Source organism: Microtus pennsylvanicus, chromosome 19, assembly GCF_037038515.1.
Source record: "Microtus pennsylvanicus isolate mMicPen1 chromosome 19, mMicPen1.hap1, whole genome shotgun sequence".
Lineage (NCBI taxonomy): Eukaryota > Metazoa > Chordata > Mammalia > Rodentia > Cricetidae > Microtus > Microtus pennsylvanicus.
The window spans coordinates 22,924,380-22,939,848 of NC_134597.1; the positions used below are offsets into that span (position 1 = coordinate 22,924,380).

Sequence of the window (15,469 nt, forward strand, 5' to 3'; positions counted from 1 at the left end):
TTTCTTCTAATTTTTATTTTTATTTCTGTGTGTTAGCCCTGGGCAACACCTGTGGTCACAACACACTCCTGGCAATGTCCAGAGACTTGTTGCTTTTTAACTTGTTGCTGGATTTCTCTGCATTTTCTACAGAAAGATTGTAAGTAAAATAGATGGCGACAAGGATGGGTTTGTCACTGTGGATGAACTCAAAGGCTGGATTAAGTTTGCACAAAAGCGCTGGATTCACGAGGATGTAGAGCGCCAGTGGAAGGGGCACGACCTCAATGAGGATGGCCTCGTTTCCTGGGAGGAGTATAAAAATGCCACCTACGGCTACGTTTTAGGTAGGTCGCTACTATCTGGGGGAAAATCCTTATGGACCTGGCCCTTGAAACGCAACTGTTTTGTCTTGTAGAATGATTGTAGATAAAATAGACGCGGATAAAGATGGGTTTGTGACGGAGGGGGAGCTGAAATCCTGGATTAAGCACGCCCAGAAGAAATACATATATGACAATGTTGAAAACCAGTGGCAGGAGTTTGATATGAATCAAGACGGCTTAATCTCCTGGGATGAGTACAGAAACGTGACTTATGGCACTTACTTGGGTAAGGGGCGAGATGTCAGGCTGGCCGAGACTGTGGTCTTGAGTCAAAGAAACAAATGGGTCAGACAGGAAAGAGGGTTACTGTGCCTGACTTCAGATTCTGACTTGACTCCCTTTGTTTCATTAATTTAAAATTTGTATATTATATATTTTAAGTTTTGATTTTGATCCTCTGAAGTTTGACATTTATGTCTTGAGCACTGCAAATGTATTTTGCCATTTTTCCTTTCTATCTCATATAAAGATAATTTTTAGAGTAGATTTCATGTAAAAGACTGTATCGTTCCAGCAGTGCAAAACAAGAGGCCTTGCCTTGAGCTCTCTCTTAACCATAGTACTATTCAAATTTTGGGCCTGAAATTGAAATCAAATTAGATTCTTTGATGACTGGTGAGAGTAAGTGGAAACCATTAGGAATGAATGGAATAAATTCAAATAAGATCGCCATCAGTGTGTCGTGAAGTTTAGAAATGAGAATATCCCATTTGTTTTCTCTGGCACATGGGTATATATCAGCCTGCTTTGCCAATGCTTCAAAGCAAGCACTGCTTTGGTTGCTTTGTTGTTGATTTGGTAGCCTTTTTGTCTGTTGGGGCTACTGGTTAATAGTATCTTTAACTTTGATGCTTTTCTGCTTGCCTGCTGCTGAACTCCAGATGGCAGTCTTACTGAGCTGATGAGCAGGGGTACTTATATTCATAGAGATTTCTGTATTGTGTATAGTTTCACCTTGAGGCATGAAAATATAACCGGTACTTTTTGTGCTTTAACCCTGGAATTAGACAAATTAGGGTTACAGAAATCATTTTCCATCAGTGACTAACAGGAATGTGTAATGGTTTGTTTCCCCACCAGATAGCCAGCTGCCGTGTTAATTACAGGACTATGCATTTCTGGTGAAGAGACTTATTCTCATTCCTAAGACTAAAGTGGCAGTCTCTCAAGGCTTGACACTGAGCCAAGAACCAAACATATCCACCAAATTAAGAACATGTGTATTAAGAACCTAGCACAGATGGAGAAGCATTCCATGTTTCTTGCTCTCTGGCTGAGACCCAGCACCCTTCTGACTTAATCAGAATTAATTATAAATATGGAGCAAAGGATAGACTAGACTATCCGTGATCTCAACAAAATGGTGTGCTAATAAATCTTGGCTCAGGCTCTGGTACACCCTTGCTGGCCAGAATTCTGCTTCAGCTGTGTATAATTATGTGCATAAAAATCTGTTGAGAGCTCTCTTGCCTCAGAGGGCTGATGATTCAATGTAATGGGTATTCTACTGCCCGAGACTGCACAAGGCAAAGCACTGCTAGCTGAAGAAGTAATGTCTTTATAAGGCCCTTTCCCAGGAGGGCTGGGTGACGAGCCCTCGGGGGTAGCAAGCTGGCTTTAGACAAGTGCTGAGGAGTCTTGTGAGAATGTGTTCTTGATTTGATTTGAGTTTGTATAAATCATCTCAGCTTTTAAAGACTTTTCAGTGATCCCACCTTCCTCAAAAGGAACATTTGTACTGTATGCACTGTCTCTCTCATAAGTAAAAATAAAAGATAGCAAGAGTGGCCCTGCTTAGAGCAGAACCAGAGGCTTAAGCAAGGCCAGCAAGGACTGTAAACTGGTGTCTGGTATGGATGCCACACTTAAAGTAGTCCGGCTACTTGATTCTAGTTGTTGTGTGTTAGTTACCCCAAGAAAGGAGACAAAGGGCTCTTAGGAATCTAGTCTGAATGCATAAGTTAAGTAGTGCTACATAGTTTAACTGAAACTTAGTGTTTGTCTTTAAGAGACAACTTAGTGTTTGAGAAATAGGTTATTTCCTTCTATTCTTCATCTCTAACCTATTTGACTTCACCTGTGCAGAGGCCCACAGCCTTGTGTGATTCTACTGCTTACTAAATTCTTGATCAACAAAGAAGCTTCAAGCTGCTTTGTTTTCAGAATGGGGCAGGTGGGGGAGGGGGTTGTTTGTCTGTTTGCTTGGGTGTCTGTTTGTGGGAGTTTTTTTATTTGACTGGTTTCGAGTTTTTGAGAAAGGGTTGAACTCTCAGAGTTCTGCCCCTTAGCCTCTGGAGTGCTAGGATGAAAGACATAAGTCACTATGCCTGGCCTGTTTTGTTTTTGTTTTGCTTTTTTAAGTGTGCTTAAAATAGAGAAAGATTGGCCTCTAATATCAAATATCAACAATATGGTATTATCGTTAAAGAGACCAGTGAGTTTCTAGACAAGTAGGTACCAGGGTCTCTTTATCTAGTGTGTTACAGAACAGTAATTTCCTAATTTTAATGTGGTACTTCTACCTCTCAAAGTATCTTTATACCTCTTAGGTCTTTTGGTTCACACAGCAGCCCAGTTTCTTACTTTTCTGCAGTTAGCTCCTTTATATTTTTTCAGTTTACAGAAATTAAATTTTAGTTTCCTAGATGCTTATGTGTAAACCAGCTGTTGTTTGTACAACTCAAAATCATGACAGATTAGTCTGTATCCCATTTGGTTATATTTTGATTTTTTAAAGATTCTATTTTACTTTTGTGTGTGTGTGTTTCTGTGTATGGGTAAGTACCAGAAGAGGTGTCAGATACCCTGGAACTGAAGTTACAGGTAGTTAGGAGCTGCCATATGGATGCTGGGAATTGAGCCCAGGGCATCTGGGAGAGCAGCAAGTGGTCTTAACCACTGAGCCATCTCTCCAGTTTTATATTTTAATATTTATTTTCTCTTAAAACTTATCAAAGAATAACTGACATCTGGAATGTATCTGTCACTTCCCAAAATGTCCTCATGTCGCACCTCCCCTTCTGCCTGTCCCTAAGAAACCATTGACCTACTTTCTCTACCTCTACAGCAGTCTGCATTTTTTACCTGTAATTTTCAGTAGATTCGAGGGGGGAAGGTCAGTAGGACCATTCAAATGGTAATGTTCTTGCTTGAATCCAAGTGACATTAAAATGAAATGGGACAAATACTTTTGATACCTAGAGTCTTCTTTGGTTTTTCGAGATAGGGTTTCTCTGTGTAATAGCCCTGGCTGTCCTGGAACTCACTTTGTAGACTAGGCTGGTGCTGAGATTAAAGGTGTGTGCCACCACTCCCCGGCGATACCTAGTCTTAATGGATGTTCTAACATTTAATAAAAATGATGACAACTGACAGACATTGGCTGCCAGCTATATATACCAGATGTTGTTCAAGCTTTTAGTTTGATTTGTTTCGTTTTCTTTCCTCTTTTTTTGAAATTTGAGAGAGAAGTTTCTCTGTAGCTCTGTCTTGATACAGACTATGTAGACCATGTAGACCAGACTGGAATTCAGAGATTACCTGCCTTTGCCTCCCAAAATTTGGAATTAAAGATATATGCCATCACTACCCAACTGTTTGTTTCTTATTAAACTTTTTATAACTACCTATAAGGCAGGCACAGTCTCATGTTACAGAGAAGGAGACTGAGACACAGTTAAGCTTTTTGCCCAAGAGCTGGAGAGTTGTCTCAGCAGTTACAAACACTTGCAGAGACCCTGGGTTCAGTTCCCAGCACCCACATGGTGACTCGCGGCCATCTGTAACTCCAGTCACATGAGATCTGTCTTCTTCTGACCTCTGCAAGCACTGGGCTCACACATGGTGCACAGATATACAGGCAAGCAAAATACTCATGCACATAATGTAATAAAAAAATTGAAAGAAAAGTTGCTTGCCCAAGGACATACAGCTAGAGGTGATAAATTCACATCCAGATAGTATGACTTACAGCCTCCACTGCCTCCCAGATAGAACTAAGAAATCCAAGCCTTCTATTAACCTTAACACCAGTATGATGAAACAGCACGTGATTGAGTTAACTAATCAGGGGCCAGTTTCATGTTGAATGGAAACCATTTACTTTCAGCTTGGACCTGATTTGGAGGTGTGATCACTGAAGCCTTAGTCCCAAATCAAGTGCCTTTCTACTGCTGCTTCTGGAATCAAAATCATTTCTTCATGATTGGTTTAATTTTACCTGTGTCTTCATTGTTTGGTTTATCTTGTTTGAAATCAGTTTGATCCCTTTACCTTTTTGTGTTTTCTGGAAGATTTTTTTTTAAAACTTTATCTAAATTTTTGTTTTCTAGATGATCCAGATCCTGATGATGGATTCAATTATAAACAGATGATGGTTAGAGATGAGCGGAGGTTTAAAATGGCAGACAAGGATGGAGACCTAATTGCCACAAAGGAGGAATTTACTGCTTTCCTGCATCCTGAGGAATATGACTACATGAAAGACATAGTTGTGCAGGTAGGCAAGGCCGAGGGTTCCCAACCACAATTCAGCTTCTCCTTCTGTTGCTTATGTGTTCTGCTTAAGTGCCTTAGGCTTTTTGCTGGTCATAAAATTGCCCATTAAATAATGATTTTCCATTTCATTGGTAGTTCCATAAAGTTAGGAGTAAGAGGCTGTCCTGTGCTTGTTGTTCAGAAGTCAGGTAGTTCCATAATACCCAGGAGTTCCCACAGAAGGCGGTCTGCTAACAGTGCAGACTCGGCTCCCATTGGCAAGAGCTCAGCATGACTAGGGCTACAACCTTTTGTTGTTTGATAGTGTCCTATTATAGGTTGAAACATAAGTAATGGCTAATATTTAACAGTTATCTAACTAGAAGAATGAGTGTCCTGTTCTTTCCTTCCCTTCCTCCTTCCCTCCCTTCTTCCCTCCCTCCCTCTCTCCCTTCCTTCCTTTCTTTTTTGTTTTGTTTGGGTTTTGGATTTTTGTTTTGTGTGCATTTGGGGTTGACTGGCTAGCTAGCTTGGATATCATTCCATATACTGAGCCTGGGATTTGCTATATAGGTCTGTAACTTGGATGAACATTAGCCTCTGATCTTCCTGTCTCTGGCTCCCAAAAAGCTGAAATTACATGTGTGTGGTATCCTTCCTGGTTTTAACCATACACATCATACTGTCTTCTAGAAAATTTAATTAGAGACTAAGTCTTTTTGTTCTTTTCTATTTAGGAAACAATGGAGGATATAGACAAGAATGCTGATGGTTTCATTGATCTAGAAGAGTATATTGGTAAGTCTCCTGTTTCTAGTGTCTTTAAATACTGAAATGTTGTAATCCTCATGGGTCAACTCTTAACAGATTGTTAAAGCAGACCAATGTGGTGAATAGTAGTCATTACAAATATAACTGGGGCAGGAGAGGTTGGCTGTCCCAGTTTTAACCAGAGGTTCTAAGTTTGGTTCCCAGCACCCACACTGCCTGTAACTCCCACTCTAGAGAATCTGATGCCTGCACTCACACACACCATACCTTCACAAAGACACACAGATGCATATATGTGCACATAATTTTTAAGTAATATTAAAAAACAAAGTATATCAAATAAATTGATGGAAAAGCCAAGCATGAATCTCAGCTCTTGGCAGGTAACTGCAAGAAGATCAGAAACTCAGGGCCACTCTCGACTGCGTGAAACAAGCAGGACTAGTGAATGGGTGACTGCCTAATGCTTCGGTGACTGTGTTATGACATTTTCTGATAAGTCCATAAGTTTCCATTTTATTTAGGGTATTTATTTTGGCCACACACATCCTTTTTTCTTTATCTCTATGAGGGAGTAGGAACGGGGCTGCAGATGAAACTTGAGAGGTGATTACATGAATACAGTGTATCATGATCATATCCACTCCTGCTTCCCTGGGAAACTTTACTACCTTGAGAATAATTTAGCAAATTGCTTTACAATTACTCAATGTCTTTGTTACCATTCTGTTTTGAAACATTCTTCTAATGCACATCTTTTGGTATATTGAGACAGTGTTTTACACTGTTGCTTGGGCTAGCCTTGAATTTGTAACAACTATTTGAGTTGTTGGACGTCTGTACCTGGTAATAATACCTTAACAAATGAGTACTTTGGCTATTTTGTTCCATTCTGCTGGTCTCTGGTCCCTCTATTGATGGTGTCCTTTACAGAAGCTTGAAGATCTGTGTGATTACACATGTCTGCTTCTACTCTTGTTGTCCTAGCTTTGGCCTCCTAAAATCTCCTGTCTGCACTAATGTCATGACTATGTGTTCCTCTACTGATCTTACAGTTTAGAGTTTTGCATTTATATCTGATTTATTCAGTCTTCTATACATAGATATGCAGCCTTCCGAGTACCATTTGATGAAGAGGTTATCCTTTCTTTATTGAAAACCTTGTGGCTACAGATATATCTAGGTTCTCAGTTCTTTTGCACTCCACATTCACACTTGTTCATAGTACTTTTCTAGTGAACTTTCTCATTTTGTTTGTTTGTTTTGTTTTTTTTTTAATTGTTGTTGTTGTTTTGATCTCTGATCTCTGCTATTAAGTATTAAACCTGAAAGGGAGTCTTAGTTTACCTCTGCTCCTGTTAGACTCACTCCTTGCTCAGATATTCTTTCCTCATCCCTGTCAGAGAAAATGGGATGAACAGTGAGAGAGATTTTTGTAAAATAATTGAGTTTCATCGTGAAAGTGCCATGTTTTCTTAATTCAAGTTTATCAGATTTCCTACTTTTAAGTATTTTCTTTTTATTCTTGGTTTTGGCATTTTGTTGGTACAGTAAAAGTTGAGTTCCCCATTTAAATTTCTGAAGCAGAGAAATTCAGGATAACCACAGTTAAATAACATCACTTATCAAGCATTGAGGCCAAATAAGGAGATAAAGGTTTTCTTTTGCATCGTACAGATTCCGGGGCAGAGAAATTACATTGTGGAGTTATAGAACAATCAAGAGTATGTGTAGCTTTCTTTGTAGGTCAGTAATGATTGCAAGCTTGTATAGCTGAGATGCTGGGTATGTGCCAGTTTCTGCCTTGTTAGAAAAGATATCATACAGAAAAAGTGAGAAGGGGCCAGGCCTGTAGACCCAAAGCTTCAGGATCGCCATGATACAGGGCAACAACAGGATATTCAAGAAGAGTCCCAGTGAGGGCCCAGCATTCATAGTGTAGCAGAAACCAGAGACCTGACCCAGACCAGTTACTCATTGCAGTGAACACTTGGGCAAAAAGGTATACTGTACGACTCACTACTCCCCGCCATAGCTTCCATAACAAGATCTTTCCTTCTTTTATTTTCTCCTAAATTTTATTAGGTTGAAGAGCAAAGGGTGGATATAAAGGGACGGGAAAATAAATCAGATCAAGATACATGATGTGAAAGACACAAAGAAATAAAAAGGGGGCTGGAGAGATGGTTCGGTGGTTAAGAGCACTGATGGATTTTCCAAAGGGCTCGGGTTCAATTCCCAGCACCCCTATGGCAGCGCACAACTGTCTGTAACTCTAGTTCCAGAGGATCTAACATCCTCACACAGGCATATATACAGGCAAAACACCAATGCAAATTTTAAAAAAAGTTAAAAATAATTACTACAGGAAGCAGACCTGTAAAAAAGAAAGTGAAAGAGTGTCTATCCAGCCCCTTTACTCTCCCTTTCTTGTTTGACACAGACCCTAATCATCTTCCTATTTCGTCTGTATACATTTCATTATATATTTCTATGGTGCATTTATTGTTCCAAACTTTTTTTAAAGACAGTCCGAACCAAAAAGTTCATTCCTTAGTATTATCTGGTAGGTTGAATACTTTTTAAACAAACTAAAGTAATATTTTTTGTCATCTTTACTCACATGCCTTTAAAATGTACTCATATGGTATAGTTTAACTTCTGTTTTGTTTTTAGGACAGTGTCTTGCCATGTAGCCCAGACTGTCCTCACACATGCGGTGATCCTCCTGGCTCTGCCTTCCAAGTGCTGGGAGTGGTGTGCACCACCACAGCAGACCTAAAAGGAATTTCAATGAATGCCATTCACTTCATGCTTTAAAGTTGTTATCTAAAATATTTAATTAGGCATTTAAACCATTATAAGCTGTGCGTGGTGGCCCTGCCTGATCCCAGCACTTAGGAGACAGGAGGATTCTGTGAGATTGAAATACACCAACTCTTAAACAGTAATTGAGAAGTTTAAACTTGAAGAGGATAGTGGATGATGCACAGGAGTCACTATAAACTGTGCTGAGGGCTTCATGGTTATAAGAACATTCCCTCATTTTTAGAGCTAAACTCAACAGTATATGGGGGTGGTAGTGCCTAGTATTTGCCCTAAAATAAGTAGGGTGGGGTGTCATGGATGAGCACGTGTGCACAACCATGGCAGGTGTAGGAGTTGGTAGCTAAGTGGGAGATCTACGGATTTTTTCTGCGTTTGTGTATGTTTGAAAGTTCACATAATGAAAACAAATAGTTGTAAGTAGGGTATTGATCATGATACCTAGAATACAATGAACACTCAATAAATGTTAATTACTTTCTTGTGGGTTTTTTGAGACAGGGTCTTACTGTGTAGCTCTGGCTACCCAGAAACTCACTCTGTAGACCAGGCTGGCTTCAAACTCACAAAACTCTATCTGCCTCTGCTTCCTGAGTGCTAGAACTAAAGATGTGTGTGTGCCATCATGTCCAGCTAATTGTTATTTTTGCATTTATTAGTTACTAAAGGGAAAATAGTGCTTTGAGTTATATGTGCATGGAGAAAAAATAAATATGTAAAATATACACATTTTTCCTTAACTAAACTGGAAACATTTATTTTTGTTTATATGTTTATGTTAGGCACCGGAAGTCAAATCCAGGACTTTGGCATGCTAGGCAGGCTCTCTGCCACTCAGCTACATTCTAGCCCCATATAATTTCTTAAATGCCAATATTTGTTTGGCAGCAGTGTGACCATTCCTTGATCACAGTGATTTTTGTTTAGTTTTGTAGGGATGTTCATCCCATTTACTAGTCACAAAATGGACAAAAAATAGTGTTGACTCGAGAAAACAAAAAAAAATTAGTTATTTATCTACTATTTGTATTTTATTTATTTTTAGTTTTTGCAAACATTTTTGTGTTCTTGATACATTTTATCTTGGAGTTTTATCTTAATTATCTTGACATAATTTCTTACAAGTGTATTGTGCATTTAAATGGAAATATCAAAAGGCTTCTTTTCGAGAATAAAGCTTAGTGTTAAGTATCTTACAGATTAAATTACTCTGAAAATGTTACACAGAACTGAACAGGTGGTACCTGCCTGCAGTTACAGCCCTTGGGAGGCTGAGGCAGGAACATCTCCAGTTTGAGGCCAATCTGGGGTAAGGCCCTGTCTCATACAGGGGAAGTACCCTGTATGCATGTTACCTTAGTATAAAACGAAACTATCTGTTACTGAAGCCCTGTCTGTGTAGCTGAGTGGAATGGGAGATTTGTGACGGCCATGCTACTTTGTGTCTTCCAGCTTCTTTGGAGTTAAATGCCAAAATGTATGATGTAATCTATCATCAGAATTGTTTTTAATGATCTTATAACTAAAATTAAGACCCAGCTTTTGGTTTTTATACACAAATTTAGAAGCCTCTTGACATTTGTTACCAATTTCCCTGGCCATCTGCTTTCCTAAGACTAACACCAATGCTTTTAATTGTCTCTAGAGCTTCTCAAGTAAAGGAAACAGAATAGAAGCCTTAAGTGTCATGCCACATTCTTACACAGTTGAATTTTTAAGAAAAAAAAATGATATACGTGCAGTTGAGAATCAGGAATTTGCTTCTTTCCTGATTGTCCCTTCTCGGTGTACTTTTGAGGGTGTTCCTCTGCATGGGGCATGCTTGTCCTGATGGAAACCACCCAGACAGTGCACTTATGTAGGCATTGGCTGGTGGGGAGACAGTTTCCTTCAGAGTTTATAACTAGACCTCCTTAAACCAGTGTCCAATATAATTTGCCACTTGGGGTAAAATGCAGTGCAGTAAGCGAGGGAATCTTACTTGGTATTGGTCAACTCATTTCTTTTATTTGAGATAAGTTCTCATGTAGCTCAAGTTAGCTTTGAACTCCTGCCTCAGCTTCTCAAAGTTCTGGGTTTACAAACATGCACCACCATGCTCAGCTTCACCTCCTTATTTCTGCCTCTTTTTCTCCCCCACTGAGACAGTGTTTCTTTGTGTAGCTCTGCCTGTCCTAGAACTCACTCTATAGACCAAGCTGGCCTCACCTCAAACTCACGAAGAGTTCTGAGTGCTGGGATTAAAGGCATGTGCCAACCATTGCCCAGCTTCTGCCTTCATTCATTCATTCATTCATTCATTCATTCATTCATTCATTCATGATACAAGTTCCGCTCTCCTGTCACTTGGTCAGCATGTGGAAATACTCTTGTTAAAGATCCACAGTTAAGCCACGGACAACTACCGTACTTTCTAAAGTCTCTCTCTCTGTCCCAAGAAACTGTGTGACTGTGTGTGGGTAGCCTTCGGAATAAGACTAATTCTGTTGTGTGTGTGTTTCTGCACATAGGTGACATGTACAGTCATGATGGAAATGCTGATGAGCCAGAATGGGTGAAGACAGAGCGAGAACAGTTTGTTGAGTTTCGAGATAAGAACCGGGATGGGAAGATGGACAAGGAGGAGACCAAAGACTGGATCCTCCCTTCAGACTATGACCATGCAGAGGCAGAAGCCAGGCATCTAGTCTATGAGTCAGACCAAAACAAGGTAAGTCGTTCCAGGCCCAAGCAGTCTAGCCATGATCAGAGTCTTCGTAGGGGATTGTCTTAAACAGATGTCATCAAAATATATAGTGTTTTAGGGTCTTATTTACCTCAGATCTGCCAAGGACCTAAATTTAATGACCAGAAATCTTCAGGGCAGCTCTAACTATCTGATCTCATTTTGGAAAATGCTTGCTCTGTGCTCATGGTGTTGGAGAAACCTGGACTTCAGCAAAGAGTAGTGGTTTAAAGCCTGACACAACATGTATCAGTTCTAACTGTTGGATCTCCAGGAAATTCTTTTTAAAATGTTGGTTGTTATTTCCTGTGTTCTTTTACCTTTTACAGGCTCATTCTACCTTTTTTCCAAGCCAGTTATTACCATTCTAAATCAAATACACACACATACATAGAATTTTTAGAGGAAGCAGAGCAGACAGACTGACAGCTGACTGACTGACTGAGACTCTCAATATATAGATAGCCCTTGCTGACTGGCCTGAGACTCCAGTGTAGACCAACTTGGCCTCCAGCTCACAGAGACACGCTTGCTTTTCTCTCCATTGCTAAGATTAAAGGCATACCACCATTCCCAGCATCAAATATATTCAAGCCCTTTACAGGGGTTATAAGCCAGCTTTTCTCTGGACTCTGTTAGAATTGAAAATTATGTGAGGTGCTTAGGTAATCACATTCCCCCCCCCCCCCCCCGAGACAGGGTCTCTCTGTAGTTTTGGAGCCTATCCTGGAACTAGCTCTTATAGACCAGGCTGGCCTCAAACTCACAGAAATCCACCTGCCTCTGCTTCCCAAGTGCTGGGATTAAAGGCGTGCACCACCACCACCCAGCGGTAATCACATTTTCACTAAGCCCTGTCACCTTTTCAGAGATCTGGATGTTAAAGACCAGACTTCTTTCTTTGTTTGAGCGTCTCTAGTCTTCAGGTGCTGTGTCTCAGGACCTTATTAAGGGCTGATCAGTTTTAAGCTCTTGCTCAGCATCACTTCAGCAGCCCAGCTCTCATGCCCCGAGTTGTGAGAATGTATGAGCAGTCTTCTCTGAGGAGTCTTGGTGCTGTTTGAGACGAGTGACCCAGCCTGTTTTGATGTGGCTCATCTTGTTAGAGTGGAGGTGAGATGAGGATTGGCCTTGGAGAGTTCACTGTTCCTGCCAGACCTCGATCGGATGCACCCTGGAGTAGCAACCCAATGTTCCTGGCCATCTTCCACCTATGTCTGGCAACTGCCCTGTAGTTGACTCCAAAAAGAATGTTTGCTGCCTAGGGAACAGATTTGTGTCTCTGTCCTGAAGTTGTTGAGTATATTTGGCCCATTTTTTCCACTTTTGATTCCCCCCCCCCTTTGAAATAGAATCTCCCTCTGTAGCCCAGGCTAGCCCTGAACAACTCTTCTCTCTGGCTTTCTGAGTACAGGGGTCAAACCCAGGGCCTCAGTCATACTAGACAAACACTTTATCATTAAACTATATCCCCAGCCGACTAGTGACCTTCTTGATGAAAAAAGGTGGGGGGGGGGGAGAAAAAGGGAGGGAGGGGAGAGAGAGAGAGAGAGAGAGAGAGAGAGAGAGAGAGAGGAGATAACACCTGGGTTTGCATGTAGCGGGAACTAGAACCTTACAGTATTACAGTCTCAGGTTACTCTTATTTTATAGCAATCTTTCTGAATTTGGAATGGAAAGTATATATGGTCTCAATTCTCTGTTCCCTATGATTTCAGGATGGCAAGCTTACCAAGGAGGAGATTGTCGACAAGTATGATTTATTTGTGGGCAGCCAGGCCACAGATTTTGGGGAGGCCTTGGTGCGACATGATGAGTTCTAAGCTGCAGACAGAGGAACCTACATTTCTTCAAAAGTAATTTATTTTTACAGCTCTGGTTTCACATGAAATTGTTTGCGCTACTGAGACTGTTATTACAAACTTTTAAGACATGAAAAGGCATATCAAGATAATGAAAACCACCCTGCCCCCTTCCTTCTCCCCTCGAGGGACTGGGGGGCCGTGCTTCTGAAGAACAACTCTGAGTAGTGCACTCGTGTCTGTAGGTTTACACTTTGTATAATGTATGACATGGTGTGTTTATTTTTGTATTGTTCTCTAGTTGGGAGTATAATATGAAGGATCAAGATCCTCAACCCACACTTGTAGGCAGACATTAGCCCTTTACTCTTTCTCAACCCCTTGACACGTATTTTTTTTTATAATTCTCACTTAACTAATTTTTTAAAAAGCCTGAGATCAATAGAAATGTTCAGAAGAGAAAAAAAAAGGAAAAGCATGTACTCCATGATTTATGTTTAGAGAGAGAATGCTTTATCTTGCCTGTTGAAATGCTTAGTTTTCAAGTGGCCGTACAGTTGTCACAGGCCCAGCCACTGAGCCTGCCATTGTCTGGGCAAGGCTCGATCCCTGTGCTGTAAGACAGCTTGACACGCACTCTTTCCCCGTTAGGACTAGCTATTTGCTAATTTTGTCAAGCACAGCTGTGGTGGGAAGAATTAGGGCCAGTGTCTTGAAAAATGAATCAAGTAGTGTGTATGATCTCTTCCCAGGGCTATTTCTAGCTCTCTGTTGAGCTGTTTCCAACTGGAAACAGCCGGAAAACGAAAGGAAAAAAGTGTGTGCAGGGCATGCATTTTATTCTGATGTGTGCCTGTGGAGATCACCGCAAGGCCCCGTCCAGCCCCCCAGGAACTAATCTTGGTTTTACTGCAGTTACAATTGACTTTCTGCGATCATGTCATTGAAAGTGCCTTTAACAGGAAAAATAATCACCAAATGGGAATTTGTTTAAGAAGCCACAAGATGACTGATTTGGGCACCTTACATGAAAGCGTTGAACCTCCTGATGATGCAGTGAGGAGTTTTCCCCTTCTTTTTCTCTTGTGGACAATAGCTGAATAGCAGTATTAGTTACAAGCTTGGTTGCAGTGTTCCTATCTTGTGGGCTGGTTTCTAAAAACCTCATGCTGCTGATTTGACCAGGATCCTCATACCTCAGAACGCAAACCACTCTCTGTCAGGCCTCTGACTCAAGGATGGAAGGACAGACATACAGAGGAGGCTCTTTGGTTTGAGGACCACTGCTCATCCTTCCTGTCTTTAACCTATCAATCCCGTTTTGTCGTCTCCCTTTCTCTCTGACACTAAAAGGTGGGGTAGGTAGGAAGGTCACAGATCGTCAGGTTGCCATCCTTATCAAAAACCCTGTCTGTTGCCAACTCCACTTACCCATATTTTGTGCAACCCAATATTTTGATCTCTTACTAATGGGCATCTTAAGAATTAATGTACTCCAAATCTTTAACCCTCAGGATACTAAGATAAATATATGTATGTATAATCTTTATTATTTCCTATATCTGAATAATACATTCAGGTGGTGGTGCTGGGTGATGGTCGTATCTGAACCTAGACCTACCCTTTGGTCTTCCACAATCCTGTTGAGGTAGGCTGCGTGGTGTGGTAAAGAGCCAGGTGTGGTGTAACTTCACCCCAGCCATTGCATCAAGCTCTTGATAGAAGATACACTCGAAGTTTTAACCCCAGGATAGGAGTAATAAACATTCTCTGCCTTCCAGATTTTCAACTTTTTATTGTTAAGGAGACCAGAGATAATTAATGCCACCAACCCTGACTTAGAGAGGGTGCATCATACACTGTGTGGCAAGAGGGCCTTACGGCTCGTTTGGGGCACAGAGGCCAACACTGATGTGAAAGTCACACACTTAACCAGCAAGCTTAGTGTGCTACAATGGCATATTCCGGACATAGGGTGCTCAGCAGCAAGAACTGCTCTCATCTCCATGAGCCCCATATAGTGTTGGGGTTTAGGTTTGGGTTTCTGGTTTAAATCAAGTCTGAGGCAGTGAGCAGTGACTGCATGTCCATAGGGTGTGCTCTGTGAATGCTAAGCTCTCTTGAATTTGAGTATTGGTTCTTTTTTATAGAGTGTAAACCAAGTTTTATATTCTGTAATGCAAGCAGGTACCTATCTGTTTCTGAATAAAAACTGTTTACATTCATCAGGGGCGTGTGTCTCTTTTATTCTCTTGGAAGTGGGATTGTGTTCCAGGCCAGCCAAGACTGCATAGTGAGACCCTGTCTCAAGAAACCAAGAAGGGGCTAGAGAGATGGCTCAGCAGCTAAGAGCACTGGCTGCTTTTCCAGAGGGCTCAGGTTAAATTCCCAGCACCCAGATGGCAGCTCACAACTCTGTAGTTCCAGTTCCAGGAGACCTGACACCCTTGCACAGACATACATGCAGGCAAAACATCAATGCACATGAAATAAAAATAAATCAT

General features: G+C 41.0%; 1 protein-coding gene across 4 annotated transcripts in view; it reads left to right on the forward strand.

The window, feature by feature from the left end:
- Calu (calumenin) overlaps positions 1-15,190 on the forward strand; it is a 28,051-nt gene extending 12,861 nt beyond the window's left edge. For 2 of the 4 annotated variants that reach the window (XM_075953808.1, XM_075953809.1), the window contains exons 3-7: positions 133-326; positions 4,697-4,863; positions 5,579-5,639; positions 10,949-11,148; positions 12,882-15,190. In XM_075953808.1, coding sequence (XP_075809923.1) covers positions 133-326; positions 4,697-4,863; positions 5,579-5,639; positions 10,949-11,148; positions 12,882-12,986 — 727 coding nt within the window. In that variant the 3' untranslated portion in view covers positions 12,987-15,190. Of the gene's footprint in view, positions 1-132; positions 592-4,696; positions 4,864-5,578; positions 5,640-10,948; positions 11,149-12,881 lie in introns of all 4 variants that reach the window. The other 2 variants (XM_075953810.1, XM_075953811.1) reach the window with 2 other exon arrangements.
- The last annotated feature ends 279 nt before the right edge of the window (positions 15,191-15,469 follow it).